The sequence below is a fragment of the Antrostomus carolinensis genome, unplaced genomic scaffold, assembly GCF_000700745.2.
Source record: "Antrostomus carolinensis isolate BGI_N321 unplaced genomic scaffold, ASM70074v2 scaffold18318, whole genome shotgun sequence".
Taxonomy (NCBI): Eukaryota; Metazoa; Chordata; class Aves; order Caprimulgiformes; family Caprimulgidae; genus Antrostomus; species Antrostomus carolinensis.
This window is the reverse complement of record NW_010332503.1, coordinates 19,610-45,379: the sequence shown is the minus strand read 5'-3', so window position 1 is coordinate 45,379 and position 25,770 is coordinate 19,610. Positions and strand designations below refer to the sequence as shown.

The 25,770-nt window shown below is 38.6% G+C and overlaps 1 protein-coding gene across 1 annotated transcript; it reads left to right on the top strand.

The window, feature by feature from the left end:
• Positions 1-25,770, top strand: LOC104520027 (microtubule-associated tumor suppressor 1 homolog; the record flags this gene model as incomplete). Its single annotated transcript, XM_010173553.1, has 6 exons — positions 1-2,052; positions 4,321-4,516; positions 17,199-17,381; positions 22,241-22,372; positions 24,452-24,541; positions 25,723-25,770. Coding segments are annotated over exons 1-6 (2,701 nt in total), but the record flags the coding sequence as incomplete, so codon positions are not given.

The following is a 25,770-nucleotide window of genomic DNA, read 5'->3' as shown; positions in this document are numbered from 1 at the left end:
ATGAATGTTGAAACGTCAGATGACAAAGCAAAGAATGGCTTGAAGTCTTCCTTACTTATAAGGGATGAAAATGGAAATAACTGCGCTTCTGACAAAGCTACATCTTCCTCAAAGAACTGTGCCACCAAGATAGATGATAGTTTAGCTGACCAAAATATAGTCACAGAGCATGAAGATGATACTGTTCTTGAAAATAAGAGTGACTTCAGAAGTATTCTTTTAAGACAGCAGCGTATTGAAGCACTGTGTCTGCAGAAGACGCCTGGTAAATACAACTGCACAGGAGCTCTGTTGGGAGATGCAGTTGCTTCGTGCAAGTCTTCTGTGACTGAACAGACTTGTATGTATCCTTTGAACTGTGACTTGGAAGAAAGAACAAACTCACTGAAAGGTGATGTTGCTGTGGCAAAAATGCAAGATCAGAGTATCAAACAATTTGTGCCTTATAGTCAGACTGACTCTAAGTGTGTGTTACCTCTTCCTGCTTCAGAGCAGAACACGCCGTCCCTGATAAAGGACAGGGTGCAATGCCACCTGAGCACATTGGATGTTACTAATGTTATAGGTGAAACTCTGGGAGCTGATCAAAATGATGACATGCATCTGAGGGAAGTGCTAATATCTTCTGAGGTATGTGTGAGAGAGAAATTTGACAGAACCAGCTCAGAAAGAACACCTAACTTCTCCTCTATGATAGTGGCTTCAGAAAGCCCAGATGCCTATTCAGAACTTGAAGTTTATTGTCCTGCCTCTGCAGGTGTTGAACACTATCTAAAAAACGGTAGCAAGACTGGTAAAGAATCACAGGAAACAGAAGCACAGTCTGTAAAACTAGCTGCTGGGTGTATAGATCCTTATAGGCGAGATGTGTTATCACCATACGTTAATATTAACGAAAATGACCAAGAGAAGTCCTTGCAAGATGCCCCTGACCGTGATGAAACTGGGAATTCCAATGCTAAAACTTGCACAGATAGTCCTGTAAGTAATGTGCACCTTTTCCCAGTAGATAAAAGGGATGGAGAACAAGTATCAAAGGAAACCAGTGAAACCTTAACCAAAGAACAGATTATCTCTGGAGACGCAGCTCTTCAGGATATGCACATCTCTGTCGTATCTTGCAGTGTACCAAAATTAAAGAGGACTGTTAGGCCTGACCTGAAATGCGAAGCAACTTTTGTGGTCTTCAGTCCTATGGCTGATGAAAGCGATTCTGCTCTACAGACTTCAACCCCTAAAGAAGAATCAAAAAAGACAACTTTTTCTGTTCCAGCTTTGGCAGAACTTGGAGACAAGTCTCCTAAACTAAGACCAAACGAAATGTTTGTAGGAGGGCGTAATAGAAGGCCTTTGCTTAAAGCTAGTTCAGGTCAAACTGTAGGAAAACCAGTGAGCAGGTCTCCTATTGTGTCGACAATAACCAAAGCAAAGAAATCTGAGATTGTTAGTTTTCCCAAACCTAATTTCAAAAACGTGAAGCCAAAGGTTATGTCTAGGCCTGCGCTACACTCAAGAGACAGTGCAGCATTAAAACAGTCTCCCCAGTCCCCCCAGCTATCAGCTGTCTCCTCCTCTTCACTGGTTGCTTCCCCGAGGCAATTGTCCCCCTCTATAAAAGTGCTGAAGAAGAAAATAGATCTAGCTAAAGATACGAAAGTGGAATTGCCTGTGAATAAGCCCCATAAGCTACATCTTAATAAACACCTCTTAACTAGCCAAGTTGTACATGCCACAACGCATCCCAGAAACACTTCCCACAAGGCTTCAAAGACACCTGCATTAAAGCAGAATCCGGAAGACATTGGCAAATCAAGCTCTACCCATTCTACGTGCTCCTTGGTTTCTGCTGTACTTCCAACATGTGTAGAGAACTCGAAAGAGATGCTGAACAATAAAATGGAAAGTTCAAACTCTTTAATGCAGCCCTGTGCTCAAAACATCTGCCCGACTGGAGGTGAAAAGGAGCAAGGCAGCAACATGGGAGTTCTTCTGGAAGCAGCCTTGTTAAAAGATGCGGCAAATGAAACATTTGACCTGCACTCGGTTCCTTTGGTGAGCTTTTTTTTTTTTTTACATACTTAATTATGTTTTGTACATTTGGAAAAAGGGAATTCTGTATAGGACAGTGGTGAATGGAAATTGTGGAATGAGTTTTGTGTTTACAAACATAACTGTAGTGCTGATTTCTGAGGTGAGGTCTCTCTAATGGAGGGACTAAAGAAATACTGTTTCACAGGCTGGTTGCACTTGGCCTTGAGTCTGATTTGGTTTCTTCAGCCTTCATCTTATTCCATGGTATAACAACTTTTTTGTTAAAGTCTTTTTAAGACAACGTAGTTGGTAAGTTTTCTAGTAAAAGCAAACAAGTCTTGATTTAGTCAAACTGGTGAAATTGCATGGCATAGCTTGGTGAGGTTTTTCTAAATGCACGTCTTAATATACACTTTTGTCAAGATAATTCTAGTGGTGCTGTAACTTTAAATAGGCATTAGAGATAAATTTACTGTTTTCACTATTTTCTTTCAAAACATGCTCTAGAACTGAATTACACTTTTAAAATTTCATTACAGAAATATCGTGCATATGTTAACAATAATATTAAGTCACACAAAATCCAAAGACTAACAACCTGGTCAAGCATTTTATTTTTAACATTTTAGTTTAACTGTCTGCTCCAAATAATTTGGGAGTTTGTTTATTTGAGGTAAAACTGGGACTCATTAGAATAGTTAAAGAGTAGTCAGGAAATATTTCTAATGCAGAGGGCATATACCTGGTTTTGGGCAGCCAGCCAGCTGGAAGGTGCAAACTTCCTGGCCGGGAGGTATGTGTGTGCTGGTTGGTTGGGAAATATTTTTGGACGAGTCAGCTGCCTGACAGGAGAAATGTGCTGCTTCCAAATACTCTGAAAGAAGGTTAAAAGAAAAAGAATGGTGCTTCAGGGTTGAGCTTCAGGGTTGGGTCAGCCAAGATCTCAGGAGGCATGGCAGGGATGTGAAGTTGGAGTCTTGGTGCTATATGGAGCCTCTCTGGTTATTCGCTTGTGGGTTCAACAGCTTGTGTTAAATCAGTGAAATGGAGGCAGCAGCTGTTATTGGCAAAACTGGCATTGTCTGAATTTTTGTCAGGCTTCACTGATTTGCCAGAAAAACTCCAGTAAAACTCAGTATACGGAGGAAGCTGCTTCAGGTAAAAGAGAAGTGTCTATCCATTTTTTAAACATTACAGAAGAAATTAATAAATAGTATTTATTTATTATAATAAATAATTTAACTTGAAAATATAAATGAACATGCAACCAAGGATGGTCTATTTTAATTCTGAAGTCTTTCAGAGCTTGGATTCTGCTCCACTCCTTCCTTTTGGTGCCGAGTGTTAGAGGGAGTGCTTTTAATTCACCCTGTTGCCAAGATGGAAACCTTTGTGATATTAATTATTCTCCTGGTACCTGGAAAATCCATAGAGTAAATTCTATAAAATGTATATTAGACCAGTCAGCTGGACTAAACTTAATAAGTGGTCTTCTGAAAAGTACAGATTAACTTCTGAAAATGAAGATGAGGATTGGAGTAAACAGTAGAAAGTGTATTAATATGACCAAATTGCTGCAGATTGGCTTGAGTCACAGGAAAGCATATGAAGAGCTGTACATTCCTATGAGTTTAACTTTATAGGCTTAACTGTACAGCCTGCCATGAATTAGTGCCTATAGAAACTGGAGCAAGAATTCTGTATGAAATGTAGGTGAGTGCTACATATAAACCAGGTAGTTTAAACCTATCCTGGGTCCACTCCTGAATTTTTTATCTATGGCGAAAAGATTTTCACCTCTTTTACCTGAATGCGAAAGATTTTCACCTCTTTCTGTGTTTGTAACATAAGACCTAGACCAGAAAACCTATCGTAAAGGCATTGATGTTTCAGGTGGTATAGGACAACTAACTTTTCAATGCATTAAATTGTGTAGTTGCTTGGTAAAGAATTAATCGTGAGTTCAGGTGCAGTCATGTAACTGAATGGCTTAATTAGAGTTTGGCAAGGAATTCTGATGGAAAATGACCTATTTAACCTCTTTAGTGTGTTTGTCATTACCAGTGATTAGCTTCAAACTAATAGTTTTGTGTTGCTGAAGGCCATTCAGGAGATGATTCTTGAGGTTCTGAACTGCAGATGGGGACAATGTGACAACAGACAGCTAAGCATATCCCTTACCTGTGTGGTCAGTATTTTGTTACAGATGCTGGAAAGGGAGATCTTCAGGTTCTCACAGTGGTGATGTTTGGGTGGGTTGGTTTTTTTGTTTTTTGTTTTTTTAAACAGGTGCCTTCTGTGAAAGATGGGATAACAGAAGTGAAAAACATACCGAATAAAGGCCCAATCGCATTGCAAAGTGTATCAGCTCCCAAGGTTAAAATGGTGCCATCTGTGTTGCCCTTGAAGAGAGGATGTGAAAATAAAACTATCAGCACAATTAAAGCACCTTCTCACAAAACAGCTGTTCTGCCATCAAGCTCTGGTAAGAGAATTTTTCACTGGATTACTACCACTTAACCACTTTGTTAAAATTAAGATACTATATTTATTGTATGTTCTGACAGAACTTTTAGGATGGTACAGAGCTGTATTTTTGGTGCTAAATATGATTATAGCTAAATTGTGAATGGCTTGTATAGAAGATAAAAAAAAAAAAGCAGGTTACACCTCATCACTGTAAAATCAAATCTTGTAAGAAATGTGTTCAGAATGGTGTGATGCTATTAAAAGAAATAATATTTAAATACTATTATTTGTAGTTTGGTTATATAACAGTACTGTGCAGAATTACAGCTGAAATTACTTGTAAGATATAAAAGTGAAGAGGAGAAAATACAGAGCTCAGGTACAAAGCATTTATGATAAGCAACTGCTTGCTATCCCAGTGGGAATGAGCCCTTATTTCAGGACATAACATATTTTATTAAATCTAATTTTGGTACAATTCTGTAGTTGCTAGAAAGAGGAGAACATAATTGATGGAGAGACTACTGCTTGAGCTGCTAATTAAGCTTAGACTGATTAATAGCAAGAGCGAGGTGGGGAATCTCACATCTAGTCTATAGACTGCTGTTCAAATGTGATGATTGGAAACTACATTCTGTAGTTGTATTGTAGAGATTCAGAAATGCTCTTGTAGGTTATGTGCTTTTTTTAACCAAGTGTGGCAATATAGCTAATTGCAAAGGTAGCCTGGCTATAAGTGACAACACTACAATACACTGTAATTTGGAAAGTGTGCACACCCAGGTATAGCCAGTAAAACCTGTTCTCTCTCTTTTTTTTTTTTTTTTTTTTAACCCACTCAATCTAAGATTATAAAACAGTCCAAAATATTCCTCTGAATTATATACAGGTGGTGAAGCATGATAAAATCTACATCTGTCATCTTTTATGGGATGAGTCCCTCAAAGAAAGTGGATATAGGCTATTCTCTGACTTGATCCTTGCTCATGTGAAGGACTGGCTGAGTGAACTAGGTACCTACCTGTAAGCCACCAGTTTCTTGGAAGATTTTCCTCTCTAAATAGCAGTTTAGAGATTTCCTATCTGTAATTATGGTCTTGGAAGAACTGAGATGCATATAGACGTGGTGGTATATTTTTCCCTTAGGTTATTAATCCAGAGTAGATTTTGTGACACCATCACTAGAAGTAAATGGGTGGGTTATAAGACTAACTTCTTCCCTTCATAAAAAAATCAGATACATTTCCAGAAGCAGAAGTCATTTGCTGTTGAAAGTAAAAACCTTTACTCCCCAAGTTTCTTTAGCTAATCTTGTCACTCCTTAACTCATTCTATGTGGAAATTACAGTAGTTGGTAGAATACTTAACAAATTTTTCCTATTGGAAAAAGGCTGCTTAAGGTAAAAGCATGAAGCAGTACCTCGATGTTTCAAACTCGTGCTGTGATCTGACATGACTGGAACTTTAATGCTGTCCATGACAAGAATTTTTTTTTCCCATGCCCTCTCCTTGGCCTGCCCACCAATGCCTACCATTCCTAGTACCTCTTACTCTTCATTTTGCTTATGCAGTGTTTTGGTGTTTCAAAGTAGGATTTAATGCATTAAACTATATGAGGTTAATTTTCCCATCCCTTGCCAAGGGAATTCTTAAACATGGTTCCTTGCTTCCTGGTGAACGTAGTACGGATGCAAATCAGAGGATGGAAGTATAGGATGGGAAAAGCAAGGGTGGGGAAAGGTAGGAATTACTTGCTAAAGCCCTGCTGTATTATGCAACTGCACCTTTTGGGTAAACCCTATCCAGTGCTGCTTACCCATCTGTTTTTAAAGTTTTTTGAAGTAAAACTCTACATACAGTTGCTGTGGCAAAGTGGCAGCTTGTAACTGAAACACAGTTCCCTGCTTAGCTAAAGCCTCCCTGTAGGGAGTAACTGCTTCTTCCAGTTTGTCATTTGAACATCTTGTTATTAACTTGTGCCTTGATACAATTCCAGCAGCACAGATACATAACTCAGTAGCCATACAGTTGTTTGCTGACAGGGTTTCTCCAGACTAGAGACAGACCAGCTGAATCCAGGATGAAAGGCCTTCTAGGTCATCTAGTCCAGCCCCTCTGCCTGTAACTGGGTCACTGAATTCAGACTAGGTTTTTCAGGCATTTGTCAAGCTGAGGCTTAAAAATGTCCAAATCTTAACAACCTCATTGCTTCCTGGCATGCTAACATAAATGCATCTAATTCTTAACCAGTTGCTGGCTATATTTGGATCACTGGGTAGGAAGACAAATTGGTGTAGTGAGTCTATTAAATACTCTGAACAAGAGATGTGATGGTATAGCTCTGTGTCATCTCTCACATCTTTATGTTGAGGGAGAGAAGCAGTCTGTCTGTCCTAAATGTATCGGTATATGCATTATTCCCAGAATAATCCAGAGTTTGTGAGCAGTGGATTGTATCATGTGCTGTCATTTTGAGTGGGGAAAGCAGGAAACTCCCCTGCAACCAAAAAAAATCATAGAATCATAGAATGGTTTGGATTGGAAGGGACCTCAAAGATCATCATCAAAATAAAAGAAAAAATGCTCTGTATGAAACACCAATTATAAGATCCTTGCAACTTGGCAGGAGTTGAGATTTTGGGTTTTTGAGGGTTTTTTTGCTTGTAAATGTAAACTTTAAGTTTTCAGTGGTAACATACTAACCCAATGGGAAGCATGTCTTCTAAGGAAATTCCCTGATCCTCTCCTGAGCAGGAGACAGCAGAAGGAGAGAAAAACTAGTATCTCAAGTATTGTGTTTTTATGAGGTTATTTGCAGAGCTTGTTAAGCTAGAAATAACTTTTTTTTATTTATTCAAAATGGTTGCTGACTGCTGTTCACCAGTATTGGTGTATCTTGGATGGAACTTGGAGTTCTTGTTGAATTAGAAATTGACTCTCTAAAAGGTTGAGCCCAACCTGATTCAGTGTACCAAAGTGGTTTGTGAAATGGCAAAGCCTCATTTCTGCAGCAAATCTAGAAATCGGGTCACAGTTGCAAGCTAGATGCCTGAAAATTATTTCTGTAACTATTTGTCTCCATTCTTCCATAAGGGAGACTGACTTGCAGTCACATACTCATTCTTGAACAAAAATCTGAATTCTCTACAGCTCATTTCTTCCCCAGGAGTGTGTGTAGGTTTCTGTAGTACTGGATGGCAGGAAGTATGCCTTTTCCTGTGTTAGTTTTCTATTAGTGAAAACCTTTATTAGAATTCAAGACACAGAATAAAATGCTTGAGTTACCTGGCTCTTACTGGAAGGCATGTGTAATTTTAGAGCCCTGGTTCAGGACTTTGAGCCAGTCCAGAAATGAAAGCAACTATTGTGTCTGTTCCCAACAGATGCACACAGCTTTCTGATTGGGTGTACAGAACCACTGTGGAGGAGTAATAGCCTGCTAACAGTTGAGGTATTATGGTTTGGGAAGAGTCATGTGTTTTCCTTACTTGAAGGAACGGGTAGAAAGGGACTGGAGAAGCCAAGGAGATTTGGTGGTCCCATGGAATCTCACTCCAAGTTCTTCTACTGTCAGCCTGCTCCAGCAACTGTGTGCTACCACCCATGCAGTTGGATGGAAACACTTGTGACAGTTTGAACCGCAGGAAACGGTTTGATTTGTGTTTGAGCAGCATAAAACAGGGATATAAATGGTTTACTTTAGATCTAAAAATGTAAAAGCCCTCCACTGTGGTTTTTTTCTTAGTGCTGACTACAGCTGACCTAGAAGTATGTAAAGAAATGGAGCTTTACCTGCAAATTAAAATTTCTGATATGCTAATACTTCACCCTTCTGCCTTAAAATAATACCATTGCTTTCAATTATTTCCCATTGTATGTCTTAGCTATGAGAGCTCTGTCAAGTCTTGTGTGTAATTGAAACTATTTGAGGATAAGAAAGCATCAAAAATACTATTCCTCCACTTACTGTTAAAGAATTCCAGAAATTAGTGGAAGCCACATAAATCATATTTGTAACCAAAAGGTCTTTCACCATCTGACAGTTATTTCTGACATTTTAGGTACCATTTTGTCTCTGATTAAAGTCAGTGATAACCAAGTAAAGCCCTGTGCTTTGCTTACATTTTTCATGAGTCTAGTCCAGTGATATTCCCTCTTTCACTTGCTGGCATTTTCATAGTGTAGTGAAAGCTTGGGTAGAGAGAAACACAACAGTCCGAGTTCTGTGTTTCCTTGAAGATGATTTTGGACAAATGAGACATTTTCCTTATGAAAAGTTGATCATACTGAAGGACTTTTTTGGTGTTGTGCAACTAACTGAAGCATGGGAAAAAATAACTCCCTATATGCTATAGGAAATAAGTTTAAGTTGCATTAGACTACAAAAGCTTTAGTGATGCTTTGAAATACTGATTTGCTTGTTACTTCATAATTGCTTCTCTTGCATTTTGACTTGATCTTAAATTACACTTATATGTATGATTCAGAGAAGCTTACAAAGTTAAAACCAGAACAGGCCGTGACGGAGTAAGACTTTATTATTGAGTGTTGTTGCTATTTATTGCACAAAGAAAGGCTTTTCAGATGGGAAATTGAAAACAAATGGTTTCAATGAGTTTTCATACAGCTGGAAACATATGTAAACTTGGTTAATTTAAGATTTTTTGGTATAGCCTTTCTCAATACTCGTGAAACAGAACTGAGGAACAATTAAGTTTCACTAAGCGTTCCCACAATCTCGAGTCGATGTTCTGGCACTGGAGCAGGAGCTAAACCAGACGTGGTTACTGCAAGTCACTTTTCAGCTTGTATCATTCCTGTTATCTACCATGTGGTTCCTTAAAGTTGGATTGACATGCTGCCATGAGGAAACAAAATATTTTAAAAGGCAAACATAACTTCCAGGTTTTCTGGCCTGAAACCATCAGGACTTTCTCAAAATGCTGAACTGGAGAGTTGCTTGTAAGGGTATTCATATACTTTCTCATGAACAAATCTGCAATACACCAAAGTCTAAATAAATAAGGCTTACAATTTAGTTTCAAACAGTTTTCTTATGCTGCTTGTTTGGTTTTTTTTTTTCTTTTGCAGAACAGCCAACTTTTTTTTTTTTTTTTTTTTTAATGGAGTCTAAAAATAGGTTCCTTGTATGCTAACTTATCCAACATCATTATTTATCCTTATAAAAATTGTCCCAGAGTCCAGATTACTTGATCCCTTTTTCCCTTTCTTTAATATATATTGTAGTGCTTAATTACAGTAAAGCCTGTGTTGAAAGTGAACTTAAAACTTCCATATTTGCCTTCAGAGGTGTGGGAAGGACGAAACCCCTACATGGGTCTCCATGGAACATGAGGTATGTCTGTAGTATGACATAAAGCTTGTCTATCATCCCTTTTTGGTCATCTTCACCCAGAGAGCACCACTGCATAGTCACTGTGTTTCTCATAACCAACTCTCTCTTAATTTGCAGTATAAAGTGAGGAATACTTTGCCTAATGTATCTGAAAGTACTTTTGTCCGGCTGATCACTTTGTGAAAGTTCAGGGAGCAGCGTTAGTTGCGAGGGTTTAGGAACTTCACAGGTCATCCTTTGTGCCTCTTGAAGTCTCTGCTTCAGTTGGACTTCCCTGCTGATGTTTCCACTCCACTTTGCCCTTGCTTCCTGACCTCCTCAACAGGAACAGCTTGCTGGAAGCTGCCTGGAGCAGCATGTATATCCTTGTGTCATACGTTGATTTCTAAGCCTCTGCCCTAGGTGTTGGTCATTCAGGTACAGAATGGTCCTTTCACACTTTGAAGTTTGAAAAGAGACATAAAATAATGCAATCTGAATTCAGCATAATCAATTTGGTTTTAGCTTTGGCTACATATACTAACAGGAGAAACTTGCTTTAACTTAGACACCTATTTTCTTTTGTTACACTTCATTAACAAGGAGCTTTCACCACACAACAGATACTACTCATGTTTTGCAAGCCTTACATAGGGTTCATAAAAACGCCTATTTGGAATAAATTATTTCCTATTTAATTTTATAAGTCAAATAGACCATGAGAAACAAATAAAAGCAGAAGGTTTTTTGTTTGTGAGGTTATAAGGGATCTGTTACAATGAATGATTTCAAAGCAAGCTGATTGATTTATCTCTGATTTGGTAGCTTTAGGTATGGTCCTCTGAGTTTTTTGGGGGTAAGGGAAGAAGGGAGAGAGGGATGGCAATGTTTGAAGATGAACTTAAATTATCTTTATTCCAAAGTCTATGGTATTTTCAGTATTCTATTGACTTCCAGCTTCCAGAAAGCAGCATTTCATCCTGCCAGCTTTGTTTCTGGTGCCATCAGTGGCCATACTTAAGAAATTAAGTTTTCACATATGTTCCCAGCCTTTTTACAGTTGACTTGTGACTAGCAGTATCAGACTTTTAATGTGTTATACCTTTAGTAAGAAACATGTTCATACTTGCAGAGGCTGATACTAACAGTCCACATATCAATGCTGTCAGAAATATGGATGCATCTGCAAGAATGTTCTCCTTTAGGACTGAGGCGTACACCACTTCCCTGCAGGGGAATTTCTTGGTATCTAGTCATTTACTTGCAAGGACATGCTGCTGTGTCTTCAAATAACTATTCACCTGTACTGGTTAGGTCTGAATTCTCTTGAGGTGGAAGTAAAGGAGGAGAAATAGAAATCCTTGCCTTCTGAAGAAAATTGTGTTTATATTTTTCTACAGTGAGATTCCTTCTTCACGCAAGGAATGCACGAACTCCTGCAACAGAAAACTTAAAATATTTATAGATAATGTGGGTATAAAAGCTGCAAACTATAAAAAAATTTCTCAGTGCATAACATGAAGGGGTGTGTGGTATGAAGAGCTAGACAATAATGAAAAGCATATTTGGATGTGGTTCATGGTTTTCTTTTGCCTCAGCTTTTCTTGTAGTATGATGATTTGACTTCTTGTGCCCGCTACTCCTAAACAGACAGCACTTTCCAGTAGATGTGTTAAAGCCAGTGGCTGAGGACTGTTTGTTAAGTCAGATTGCAAGCAGCTTACAACAGTCTCCTGGCAAAGCTGGAGTGGGCAAGCTTTGCCACCACTGTGCAGCTGCTCCAGGTAGCTGGTGTAAAACTACCTGTCCTCCAGATACTAGCTCTGCTTGGGGTCATAGGAAATGACAGCATGTGTGGACGTGGTCTTGTTGAGCGTACACAAGTAAAAACCTAAAACTGAGTAAATCCAACATGATGGCAGACAGTACTGGAGGTAGGAGAGCCGGTGTGAGTTTGGACTTGAGGCTAGAGAAGAGAAGGGCTGTTTCGAGGTGCTACAGAGATCGCATGCAAGGAGTTGAGCCTGAGCGAAGACTGGGAAGGGAGGAGTCTCTGTGATCGTCAAAAGGTTGAAGTGGGAGGAAGTCTGCCAAGTTTCATAACTGGTCCAAATAGGAAGGGAAAAAAGTGAAATTTAACAGTAGAAATACACAAATGTTATTCTTTCCCTCTCTTCTCTCCCTAATTGAAAACACCCCAGTCACTCTTCTGACAGTGGGAGTGTTTGAGAGAATGAAAAGTGTTGGTTTTGTTGTTGACTGCTAATATAATGCTCTGTAGCACTGATGATCAGTTTTCCACCTTTAGTCTGAGAATATTGAGCTGCAAGAAGAGGAACACATTAATACCTACCCGCATGGCTGATGGTGGCCCAGTTACATTTTTGGCACTAGCTTGCTACCGGTTCCTTGATACCTGTGCCAAAGAGGAGCTCTTTCCTAAGGATTGTAGGTGAATGTGAATGGGAACAATACTGTGGAAGTCTGCATTAGGTGGGGAATTGGGTGTTGCCTTGATATGTAAACTGCTCTCTGATCAGCTGTTACCCCTAAACAAATAAATCTTCTCATGTAAATATTTCAAGATCCAGCAGTAACTTAACATTCTCTGTCTTTGTCCATGTTTACGTTTAGCAGTTGAAGCATTACTAGAGACATAACATAACTGTGTCTTGCCTTTTCTTTGGTAATTTTGGCATTAATTTGTGACTTTAAAAGTGAGAGATAACTAAAAAGACATTATCTGTAGATCTTCAGTAGAATTATGAAACATGCTGTAACCATTCTTTATTTCTCAAAGGAACACTGATATATGTATAGCATGATATAGTATAACTAATACTGCTGAATGGCTAATCAGGTAACCTGGGAAGCTTGCAGCCATTAAAAATCTGTTACTATTGCTACTGCTTTACAGTGCTCAAATAACAACTATAAATGCTCTTACAACTATGTTAAGATCAGTCTGCTGGAAACAATTGAGCCGGCAATGTGCGCTTGCAGCCCAGAAGGCCAACTGTACCCTGGGCCGCATCAAGAGAAGCGTGGCCAGCAGGTCGAGGGAGGTGATTCTCCCCCTCTACTCTGCTCTCGTAAGGCCCCACCTGGAGTACTGCGTCCAGTTCTGGAGCCCCCAACACAAGAGAGACATGGACCAGTTAGAACAAGTCCAGAGAAGGGCCACCAGGATGATCCGAGGGCTGGAGCACCTCTCCTATGAGGACAGGCTGACAGAGTTGGGGCTGTTCAGCCTGGAGAAGAGAAGGCTCTGGGGAGATCTTATAGCGGCCTCCCAGTACCTGAAGGGGCCTACAAGAAAGCTGGGGAGGGACTTTTCATAAGGGCAGTTAATGACAAAACAAGGGGAAATGGGTTTAAGCTGAAAGAGGGGAGGTTTAGATTAGATATTAGGAAGAAGTTCTTCACTGTGAGGGTGGTCAGACACTGGAACAGGTTGCCCAAGGAAGTTGTGGCTGCCCCCTCCCTGGAAGGGTTTAAGGCCAGGTTGGATGAGGCTTTGAGCAACCTGATCTAGTGGAAGGTGTCCCTGCGGATGGCCGAGGGGTTGGAACTAGGTGATCTTTAAGGTCCCTTCCAATCCTAACCATTCTATGATTCATTCTATGAATACCAAAGTCCAATTTGTCTTTTTATTATTTATTTGCTCCTTTTAGTAGATGCCAAAAAACCAGCATGCTTTCTTGAAGGTTGACTCCCCTTGCTTTATAAAGACCTTGTATTGTAGGCTTAGACTAGGCTTTTTCATCATGCTTAAAATTATTATTTTTTAAAGCTAAGAAGTTTAGCACTTCTAAAATGGAGCCCTCTGGATTTTTAAACGTGCAGGGAAAATCAGAAGACAAAAATCCAAAATTCAACATATTCAAAAGATAAGGCAATGAAAAGCCAAAACTACTATTACTGTTAGCTTTAGGCTTAAACAAAACAGCAACAACAAAAAGCATCCTTACAAAGACTCCTTTTGCACTTAGTCTGCCCTGAGTTTCTGGTTTGGAAAGGCAAAGGCTTCCAACCATTAATTTCCAGGTGTTGTATAGCTCTGTGAATGCCAGTTGTTCTGTGCTCGGTTCCAAGTGTGAAATGTGTCTGTACAGTTTGAAGTGGTGGGCGTTGAATCTCAAAATTGGTGAATACATATTCAACTTTACAATCTGCTTGGTGTCAATGGAGTCCCAAGTTCACTACTACTAGCATATGTTTATTCTCTCAATTTGAATTTTTTAGGTCCAGTGCTATTTAAAGGAAGTCTTAATTTATTCTTGATAATAACCACCTATGAGAGATTCATGAGAGGATGATTATTTGAATAAGGATATGAAATTAACTTCAGAGCTTCTTGAAAAATGAGCTTGTTCTTTGCCTATTTCCATTCCAATACAAGAGATACTTTAACATACTTGAAGTAACGTGGTTGTCGCATAGAGACTTTTTTGTAAAGAATTGCCAACTCATTACTTCACCATAGAGGAATGTGATATTTCTAGTATTCCATTTCAGTGACTAGATTAAATAACTGATGAAAGCCTGTTATTTTGATGCTATTGCTTGTTGTCTTTATAATAATGGTTCACTAAATATCCTGCCTTTGTGCTTGTTTCCAGTACTTTTGTTTATATAACCTATCTTCCTGCTTCTGTGTTCAAAACCTTTGCATTTAATTCCGTGTGACTCCTTTCTTAGGGAATGGTACTTGCAAAACCATTCTTGTTAGTTGAAGTAACACCTAGAGTAGTTGCTTAATGATCTTGTGCTGTGACTTAAAAAAAATTCTCCCTTAAGCTGGGCTTTTGAAAAATGCATTTGAGTGCTTGAGTAATTACTTAATAGAAGCCATATAGGAAAGCACCAAGCAGTAGAAGAACTAAGAAGAGAGCAAAGGTCATCTGTTGGACAGGCTTCTGAAACTGGACATCCCAGAGCTTGCTTTGCTTGCAGAATGCGTTTGAGTTCACAGCTGGTTTAGAGCACTGCTGCATTCCAGTGTCCGAAGAGAAGCTGGGCTGGCTGCAAATCATATATAAGGGACATGCTGAATGAGAAGAGACTGAGTGTTTTCATATGCTTACCTCAACCCCTCTTGAGTGAAAACCACTGTGAAGAAAACAGGATTTTGTTCCTGTACCTTTTGAACTGGATGAACGAGTCCGGCACAATAGCAATGAAGCATGCTACCCTCACCTTTAAACAAGAAAATGCAGTTGATAATCTGCATTTGTTCCTCTAGCTGCCTTTTGAAATGTAAAGCTTTAACTTACTAAGTCATACAAACTTAATATGTGGTATTTCTACAGAAGTCCTTTTTTGTTGGTTTGTTTTTTGAGGGTTGGGTTTGTTTGGGTTTTGCACCTTGTTTTGCTGAGAGGCTATTTAGAAAAGGAATTTCTGACTGGTCTGGGTTAATTACTTTTCTGGTATGTTGATCCATTAATGAAACAAGCTTTTAGAAAACAATGTGGAAAGTTTTAGAAAGCTGTTAGATTTGTTGTATGAAGTTCAGATCTCACAATATTTTTATTTTTTTTTTATTTTATTTTGTCAAACACAAATTATTTCGGATCTGTTGTCTGAAGTGCTGTGTTTCAGAGGTGTTTTCAATACGTGTAAGCTTGTGAATTGTGGCTTTCTCATAGCGCGGCAAAGGTTGGATGCTCACCGTTCTGCATAGTAATGCCAAACAAGGAGTAAAAGTGCACCTCCAAGGAGAGCTCTGATGTAAAGCATGTTGAATGACTCATTAAAGCTTGTGTGTTTTGTTCAGTGACCATTATATATAATATCCTAATGCATGTTTTAGTATATGTTGTACGTAGGGTTTCTCTTTCATTACTGAGTTGATCTGAACTGAGGGAAATAGCTTGAATATACCTTCCTTTGCTAACACTGCTCCTGTTTTTGCATACTTGATAGTGTTTCGAGACAAGTTATCTAATCCTGTCACACCACCTACTGTTGAAAAGCAGACATTGGGCATAAGTGTTTTTATTGCCTACATCATAATGTAGTCCCCTTAATGTCATGCTTTCTTGGTCTTAGTGCGAATTTATGATTTCTTGGTCGTTGGTATTTGAGAGTGGAGATTCTGGAGCAAAACTGATGTTGAATAAAGTGGAACTACTAGGTAATTTTGTCATATTTTAAGTCTCTTACATGGCTTAAGCAAAATTGAAATATGCTTTATAATGACAAGAATAAAGGAAAGGGTGTTCCCTTTGAATAGAAACTTGATTGTTCTAAGTCAAATCTGAAACACTAGCCTTCTCTTTTCAAGTACAATAAACTGTCTGTCAGACTTGAAAATGGCAATGACATCAGAAGTTAAGATATCTTGTAAAATATCTCTTGATATAATAATTAAAAAAATTTTTTAAAGAAAATTTAAGTCTATCTTCCATATCTCTATTTTTGGTTTTGTACAAAAATGGAAACCTCTTTTCCATAGTTATTCAGAGGACTGAATAAAGATCTTGGTGTCAGACCTGACAGGAGTCAACTCAGTACAAATGTGTGTGTACATAACTTCCTTTGGGTCACTGTAGTTTTAACCTAGGTGCACATTTTACAGAAATAAAGTAAAAGCTTAATTTAACTAAATGCAAATTTTCTTGCAGAAAGTGCGGTTGCTTTGTTAGTAGTACAAGAGTAAGGTGCCATCTGAAGATGGCACACCTGTCTCCTATATGGAGACTCTTCCTATTTGATTAACTTGGCTATTGGGCATTTGTATGCAACAAGCTCAAATGAAAACAGCAATTAAAACAAAAATGTGTCTGCACCAGTTGGTCATTAAGTACTTGGTTACGGGGAGTGCTGTTTAACTAGTTCTGCAGAACTAGTCGGTTTTCAGTATATTACGTGAGTACAACACAACTTAATACTCTTGTGCTGTATCTTCTAAAGTGCCCTGTCAAATGGGGATGGGGGAGAATCTCTGTTTTGGTGGCAGGAACAAATGAAAGAATCTTTCTTGGACTGTCTTTGAGCTGAGGTTATAGTTTTATGAGATTGCCGGTACAGCTAAGCATAATACACAGAGGCAGAATGCAATAAAGACGTTTTGTGCATACAAATGTCTGCCTTGAAGGCCAGTCTGTAGAGCTCTTGACTTGTTCCTGAGGTCAATATGCAGGTAAAACAGGTTTCTTTAAGTCTTTGGAACTGTCTTTCTGCATTTACAGTGGTTTTTTTACCATGTCAATATGAAGTAGATTAAGCCTTTTTATACGTATTTTAATGTGTAAATCTTTTTACTTGTAGGCATATATGTAGAAGAAGCAACTACTGAAGCTTCTTTCCAACTCCTTTTGTTCTTCTCTCTCCCTCCCCTTTCCCTCACAATTGACAGGTATAGGATCTTCGCCAAGAGAGAAGCATGCCTCCGTGAAAAATTCTCCAGCCTCCTGGGCTAGCTCGGATAAACCACTTGCCAAATCCAAAGTGCCTGTCAAAAGATCAGTGCTTGAGAGAACACCTAGCATCTCATCAGTGAGCAGCACTCAGAGTGAGCGGAGTCTTTTCAGCAGTAATTGTAAGTATCCATTTATTTAACTGATAACCAGCATCAGCTGCTTGTTTGAAAAAAAAAAAATACTAAAAAAAAAAAAAAATCCCCTTGAAGGGAGTCCTGTCTGACAAAAGCCTGTGTTAATTCTCATTGTACTACTTATTAGTTTTAAGTCTTACTCTTTTTGTCTCTTAACCTACAACTTTCCTTCTTGAGACATGCCACTTGAAGGAGCTTTGAGTCTTGGATTTTGATGTGATGAGTAGATGTTTCAGTACAGCTCCTCTTCCATCTTGAAACATTACAAAACCAGCGGGTTTTCTTGTGTTTACATACAGTGTAACAAAAAATAAATCTGAACAGTATGAATGGATTACTTGTCATAATATTTGGAACAGCATGTTACAAGTTTTTGATACTAAATGTTCTTTTTGAACGAAATTATATCTGCTTTCAGAATTTTGAGATAAAATGTGTAGATGAGATCAAAAGCAGGTAAGTGAAACTGCTTTTAGAAGGTAAAACTTTACACGGGTAGACTTCTATAATTTCTAAGGTAACTGAAAGCATTGGTATATGACCTGACCCAAATTGGTCTAGATTAAACTAGGAGAAAAATAACAGAATAGTTTTGGCTTGAAGCTCCACAAAGGGTCTGTACCAGCAGTTGTAGGAGTTTTAGGGGCAAAAATATGAAGGAAATAACACACAACTGACCATCAGGCATGTTAGTATTCCCAGCTGTACGTATTCAAATATTCTGTTACTATCACATCATCTGTTGTATCTTGGAGACTGGGCAAAGGCCTTTCCTTTGTGCCAGATGTCATTTAAATCTGTCTTCAATAGACTGAAAGAGAACTGTGCTTTAACATATGTCTGTAGTTTATGTATGCGCATATGCATACAAACATATATAACTAAATTTTTTCTTGTTCGCTTTTTTCCCTGAAGTGCCTTCATTAACAAACTAAGACCTAACACATTCCTCAAAGGAATAAGAGTATATGTAAGAAAATATGCAGTACCTGCTCCTGTGTAATCAGGTCAGTTCGGTTACCGTGACAGCCATGTTGACTTTTCCTGTTCAGGTTTAGGACTGTATCTGGAATTCCTAAGCAGCTTTGTCCTCACTTCATTTTACTCCCTCGTGTAACAAAGGAAAGGGTCATCGCTTCATAACAAAGAAGTGTATTCAAATTAAGTATCCAAACAGATGACTCCTTATTTAGCCTGATTTGCTAGCTGGTTTAATCTGTTTTGTCCACTGCCTTCAAGCTTACAATTTGTGCCACTCCGATTCACGAAGAGCAAGCAAGAGCAGTGTGAGAGGTTGAACATGGCTGCAGTCTCTTTGGCTTTAAGCTTGCTTTGATCTTTTTTAAATGACTATACCAGGAGGACTCCGCAGTTGCACAGAAACTAATTTTTCTCCTGTTATTTTCATCAATTCTACACTAACACCACCGACTGACTCAGGAAGCCACTATGATGTTACCTTACTGACGCTGCTGGTAGTGGGATCTTACAGCTTTTGTATTATTCCTTTGTTAGCCACGTTTACTGGGAAAAGAAGTAGGTTGTATTCTTTTTTATTTCTGTTTTAAAGCTTTTGTTTTGCAGAGGTTAGTAAATGTATGCAATGTTTTGACTTGCTGATTTTCTGTGAGATTCTTTTTCTTTAGTTAATTTCTTATACTTGATGAGAATGATTTATGTCTGATGGTTAGGTTTTGTGAGTATAATGAGTTTAGGATACATATAATTCATACGTTAGCAAAGTGAAGTTTTTATGACTTTGAATCAAATTGGAAAGAACTGATGAATTTACTTTGTAGTCTAATATTAAGTACAGTGCTGTTCTAGTTTTTTATTCTTTCATTTAGTGTACTATACAATAACGTCTTGTAGAAAAAAAAAAAGTATTTGTAAACCTAAAATGTTTTTATTAGATTGGTGGGACACAAAAATCAAGATGCAAGGCTTATGCTGGGAATGTATTGAAATTTATGATAAACTATTGTGGTCCTGTCAGCAGTATTAAATTAATATTTGCTTGGCTTGTTTTGCTGAAAGAGTTTGCCTTGTGTTAGCAGAGGAAAAAGAATTACAACAGAGTGTTTCTCCTGCTTTGTCAGCTCAGCCCTTTGTTATGGGTTGTCCTTGGATTGGTAATTTCCTGTGGCAGCATTAGGGGATTTTTTTTTTTTTTTTTTGGTCTAATGAACACTGGAGTTTTATGATCTTTTCCTCTAAAAAGACTTAATATTTGAGAAGTTTGGGAATCATGCAGTTTGAAATGCTGTTGTTAATAAGAGCATATTTTGCATGCAAGCTGTCAGTTTCAGCATTGAAAAATTGAAATTTTAACAGTTATATTCTCAATTTCAGTGCTGAGCTGAAAATACTATCATTTGAACATACCGAAATGTTTAAACTCTGAGGTTAAGAACAAGAATCTCAATTTGAATTGCATTAGAATAATTGCATATAAGGGAGATAGTGTTTCAGAACTTAAAAAGCTGATCCTAGTAACTGACCTGGTGCTGCAGTTCTGTACAATCAATACTTCACTAAAATTATTTTAATGAGTTGAGTTTTTAAACCGTTAACTCGGGTGATATCACTTCATACCTGTCTGTCTCTCATCAAGAGTGCAGTAGCTACTCCTAATTCTATGAACAACCATCTTTGAATCGTATAGCTACCAAACTTTGCAAATTTCCTTTTTTTATGCACACAGCCCAGTTAGCTGACTCTGGAGCTGCTAATAGGACAAAACAGGCCCCTAACTAGTCCTGCACCAGAAATGTGCTTGCTTACCCAAAGTGTTACTTCCAGGGCATGCTTCTGCTTTAGAAGAAAGTACCAGAGAAGTTTGCAGGCAGTTGTTGGCTACTTTCAGTGAACTCTGATCAAAAATCCTTAATTTAGCAATTTACAGAAAAAATTAAGGACTACTTCAGGCCTCATGCTTTGCTAAAACAAATTGGTTTAAATTATCCGATGTTGATCGTGGTCAGATTCCCACAGAATAACTGTGTTATTGATGTGTTTTGCAAATTGTTCCTTGTGTATGGATTTTTATTTTTTTTTTCAAATATTTAGCTTTCGTGCCTCTAAAGAGGCTTCACCTTTCTTTATTTAAAAAAAAAAAAAAAGAGGACTTACTCAGTTGCTTATGTTTCTAAAAGGGAAAGCAGTTCTGTCTCTCTGTGGTTGACAATCTATTGATTAGCAGCCAAAAAGCATCTTTTTGAAGCCGTTAACTTACATGGCTTTTTCTAGTGCATTTAAAACCACTAAAATAATCTCAAGACTGTATGTTCCATCTTTTGATGAACAATACTAGATATATAGTTCACATTACCTTTAAAAAAAAAACAAAACACCTTATTAAAACACTAATCTGAGGCAAACTTGATATTGTATTATCCCACTCTTTTTTTTTTTTTTTCTTTAAATGAGTTAGAGAAAAAAGCAACAGTGTGACAAACTGTTCCAATGTGACTTGGTTTTTGCTTGTCTCTGGTAAATGCAATGTCAATTTCTTACTCATTAATGTGTCAGTATACATAATTTTTTAGTACCTGAACCAAAGCATGCTCACTCTACTCTTACTTTAGAAATATTTTCATGGTTTTTCTGGAAAAAAAACCCAAAACAAAACAGTGCTTTCCCAAATTTCAGGGTCTTTTGTTTTGGTTTTTTTTAAAGGAAAAATTTTCAGTGTGAGAGAAGTTTGGGCTTGTTCTCAAGTTCCTTTGAAATGGAACAAAATCTCTTCTGTAGCAACTGCCCTGTTAGTTGGAAACCTGATTTTGATGTGAGGTAGCAATTGCTTATTGTCCTGCCTTTCCCAGTCTGGGTTGGTCTGCCTCTTCTTGCAAGAAGTATTTTGCTGTATGACTTAATCACTTTCTTGAGATTGAGGGGATGGAGTGGTGGTCTTCTGAGCTCTGCTGTCACTGAGGTCACTGTTATAAGTGGAGACTACAGGAACCTTTTTAAAAACTTGTTTAGGAGCTGGTGAATGCAGTTGGGCTCACATGTTTTTAGTGCCCTGCCAGGAGTATTGAAGGAGTGCAGAGTCTGCTGGTGGTGTATGCACCACATTATTGAAACAGCATGCTCAACTTCAAATGAGAAGAGAAGGTAGGGAACTTCTGGAGAGAGTCCAGCAGAGGGCTACAGAGGTGATTAAGGGGCTGGAGCGTCTTCCTTATGAGAATAGAATGAGAGCTGGGTCTGGTTGGCCTAGAAAAGAGGACTGAGAGGGGACCTTATTAATGTTTACAAATATCTAAAGGGTGGGCGTCAAGAAGATGGGGCGAGACTCTTTGCTGATGGCCAGCGATAGGACAAGGGGCAGTAGGCACAAGCTGGAACACAGGAGGTTCTGCTCAAACATGAGGAAAAACTTCTTTCCTGTGAGGGTGACAGAGCACTGGAACAGGCTGCCCAGAGAGCTTGTAGAGTCTCCTTCTCTGGAGATGTTCCAAACCCACGTGGATGCAGTCCTGTGTGACTTGATGTAGGTGAACCTGCTTTGGCAGCGGGGATTGGACTAGATGATCTCCAGAGGTCCCTTCCAATCCTTCCCATTCTGTGATTCTGTAATGTACTTTTATATAAATCTCCCTCTTTTGCATAGTTCAAAGCTGTATGTCTAATTCTGAGAAGTGTTTGTAACAGTTGTAGACTGATCTGTTACAGTTCATCAGTCTGTTCATACTGGAGGTATCAGAGGCGGTCATAATATTTTTATTCCAACTTGAGTTTCTCCTACCTTTAGCTTCTGGTAAAACAGACTTGTTTTAGGCTTTAATTTTGCCCAAACTAGATACTGCCTAGAGCAAATTCTTTGTTGTTCTGTGTTGCAGCTGCAAATGCCACAATCATCATCAAGAATGGAGAATGGCCTTCAAAACCAGCCTGCCAGAATGGTACTTCAGGATCTGTCCCTTTGAAAGCAGTACCAAGACCTAGATTACATTCAAAGTCAACTTCAAAAGGTATTTGAGTCTGTTTGTAGATAGAGTGACTCTATAGTTACTGCTGTTATGATACTTTATCTTTGGCAGATGGCTGCCCCTGATGCCATGTTTATAAATAGTTGTCTCAGAAAATAGTATGAGGAGGTAAAATCACATCAGCGATGCTTCAATTTTTCTAAGATTTCATAGGAAGGCTAAAATGTCCTTTGTATTGTCGTAATTGACCGGGGTATTTTAGGCAAATGAGGAGGAGGTCTGTTTGCATGGCACAGGGACTACGTGCCCTTTACTACGTGGCAAGTGTCATCGCATGAGGTTTGTGTTGATTTAAAAGAGTTTTCTGTCACAAAGCTCAGGCACAGACTCTGGCTGCTGGTGATCTGCAGGTTAAACCTACTCTGAATTTATCCTGAGTGCATGGTTGTCCTCATCCTCCTGCAGACTTGGTATTTACTTCACCCCTTTTAAGGGAGAAAGGACCTTAAGGGTTAGGCATATTTTTTTGAAAAAAGTATTATTAAATGAAGTATCTTCTTTCATACGTGAATGACATAGTACCATCTTTCCAAGAGAAGAGTCCCAGAAACAGCTTAGCCCTTCGTGCTGCTTTTTCTTTTATTCTTCTTACTGGCTGAAGTGGAAGCAGAGGTTTGCTCTAATTTTTAATGGACAATTGTGCCTCAGCATCTGGTGCTAAAGGAAATGTTAATATAAAAAAATATACTTTCTGGCTTTGTATTAAACACAGTTCTGGTTCCTGTTCCTATTTGAGCCAGGACCCCTCGATCAGCAAACAGTGCTTCTCCTCTCAAGCCACAAACAGCAGTTGACGACTCATTCTCTGGCCAAAATTAAAGATGTGATGGGAGCAGATAAATAAGCTTGCTGTCTCTCTCTCCTAAATCCTAGTTATAATCAGCTTGCTTCTGACCATCGTTGTGAACTGGTTATTGTAATTGGATAAACCTAAATAAATACTATGCTTCTGCTTTAGGCTTAAGTTTTAAGCTGGTATCTAACATAATTGAGAATAAATAGAAGAAATGCCTGCCAAATGTCATGCTATAATGACATGCTTTAAAATGGTAGACAGTGAAAAGAAACAATTTACCACAAACTGTAAATCGCTTTGAAACAACCACAAATTATTCAGCTGTCTGACAAGCTGATGCTTTCTGTTGGGGTGCAACATAAGCGGCACAATTATGTATTCCTCAACATTTCTTCAGTGACCTGGATGCTAGAAGCATGCCTTCAGCCCCCCGGGGAGCAGTGTGGCCAGAGGTAGTTGGTGTTCCACCCTCAGCTCAGCGTTACTCGGACTGCTGTGTTGTGCTTTGGGGCCTTCCCAGTTCAAGACAATTGTTTTGAAAACTGAAAAAATCAACTGGACACTTGGGAAGGATAGTTAGGGTCTCTGAACACATGAGGAGAGGTTGAGGAATTTGAGCTTGGGTGGTCCGGCAATAAAAGAGGGTGAGCGGAGATACTGTAACAATCCGCAGTAACTTGAAAAGGGCAGCTACAAAGGTGATGGTGCCAAACTCTGCTCAGTAATACCAGACAATCTGGCAATGGAAAATGATTGCAAATTGTGGAGTGGGAGATGCAGAATTGTCCAGCAGGGCCACAGAGCCTCCCTTCCTAGAGGTTTGCAAGGCTCGGCTAGACAAAAGCATAGTCAACTGATCTCATCTTGGAGGTGGCCCTGCTCTGAGTGGGAGACTAGATAGCTGGCCTCTGGAGGTCCCTTTCAGCCAACATTTCCATAGCTGTGTTGTATTTGCTGCTGTTTTGAGACTTAAATGATTCAATGTTAGTGCTAAAGTGAGAATGTTACTAGTTTTTTTCTGTTTAGAAATTTATTGAAAGGATCTTTTTTTTTTTTTTTTTCCCCTTCCAATGTGAGAGAAGGAACTTTCTTCTGGTAAAGCAAAGTTAAGTTTAAATATAGCTTATATTTTCTAGAAGGTACCTCTTTTTGTGTTTGAGTAGGTTTGTGCATCTCGTACTTAACTGTAAATATGTAATGTTAGGCATGTATTTAATTACTGACATAGTTGTACTTTTAAACCTCATCTAAGCTTCTATTTCTAGGAGCCAAGACCAGGTCTGCTTCAGTGAACCAGTGCACACCAAAATCATCTGCGCCACTTCACTCAGCAAGGAAAGTTAGTGAGGCGAGAGGTAATAAGCTGTTGTGTAAAGTCAGTGTTTCACTTATATTCTTAAATCTCTCTGTCATGAAAAAGAGCAGCTATACTCTCTAAGAATTATTGAGATGGTCAGTCTGCTCTTTCTCCTTGTAGTTCATAGTATTGGAGACTGGCTCTGCAAAGTGTTCCTTATGTATTTGTTTCATCTGGGGGGACTAAATGAGGGCATCCATTGTCCACTATCTGCTTGAAATTTGCTTCCTGTGAGGACTCGGAATACTTGATAAGGTCTGTTAAATGACGTTATGTCACCTGCTTATAAGACCATATATTTGCAAGGCACAACCCAGACTAGATTTCCCAAGTTTGTGTAAGCAAGATTCTGGTGAGAGTGTGCTGATGAGCTTTGGTTGTTGAGTGTAATATTTACCCCTCTTTACATTTCTGTATTAAATGCTTGTTTTACCTTTAACTTTCAAGGGAAATTAGTCATTTTACCAGAGTGAATCAAAAGAATAGATATGAATCCTCAGGCAAGCTCTGTGAGACAAAATTCTCACTGTGGGAGCAAAGTGCCATTTGCATGACTGAAGTGAGGAAAAAGTATAGTGATGGTACAAAGCAGGTTGTTTCCTATTAAAATACCTGCTGTTGGGTCACATGCTATTTGTAAAACCTGGAGAAAGCTGATAGGTGTTGTAGGTGTAGTCAGCAGACTGTTTATAAACTTCTGACTCTTGCATTTAGACCTAGCAGTCTAAAAGACTGCTTTCATTTAATTAATATCCCTTGAAATGATGAGGTTCTTAGGTCAGTTTTCACATGACTCTAAGACAGTACTAAAAGAGTAGATTAACCTTCTCGGTGCTTTCATTTATATCTAATTTGGTAGCACATTTGAGGAAGCTTTTAATTTGTACCTTCTTTATACAAATAAAATATGGAACATTATTATCTGTGGTCCTTTATGAATGAGTAAAATGGATCAGTGCTGCTACCTGGCTTCAATTAAGTATGACAATTGTAATGGGAAAAAAACTTTGAGGGAATTCATTATACATTTTCCAAATAGTTTAACTTTATAATGCTGAATCTTGCTGTTGATGTGACATCAGCCATTGCAAGAAAGAAACCTCCACTTCCCCTTACTGGCTTGAACTGTAACTTTTAATTTTTTTTTTTCCCCTTCCCTCCCACCCCCCAACATCATAGGTACTCCTGGAAGAAACGGACACCGAAGCCTATCTTGTTTGGGTTCTG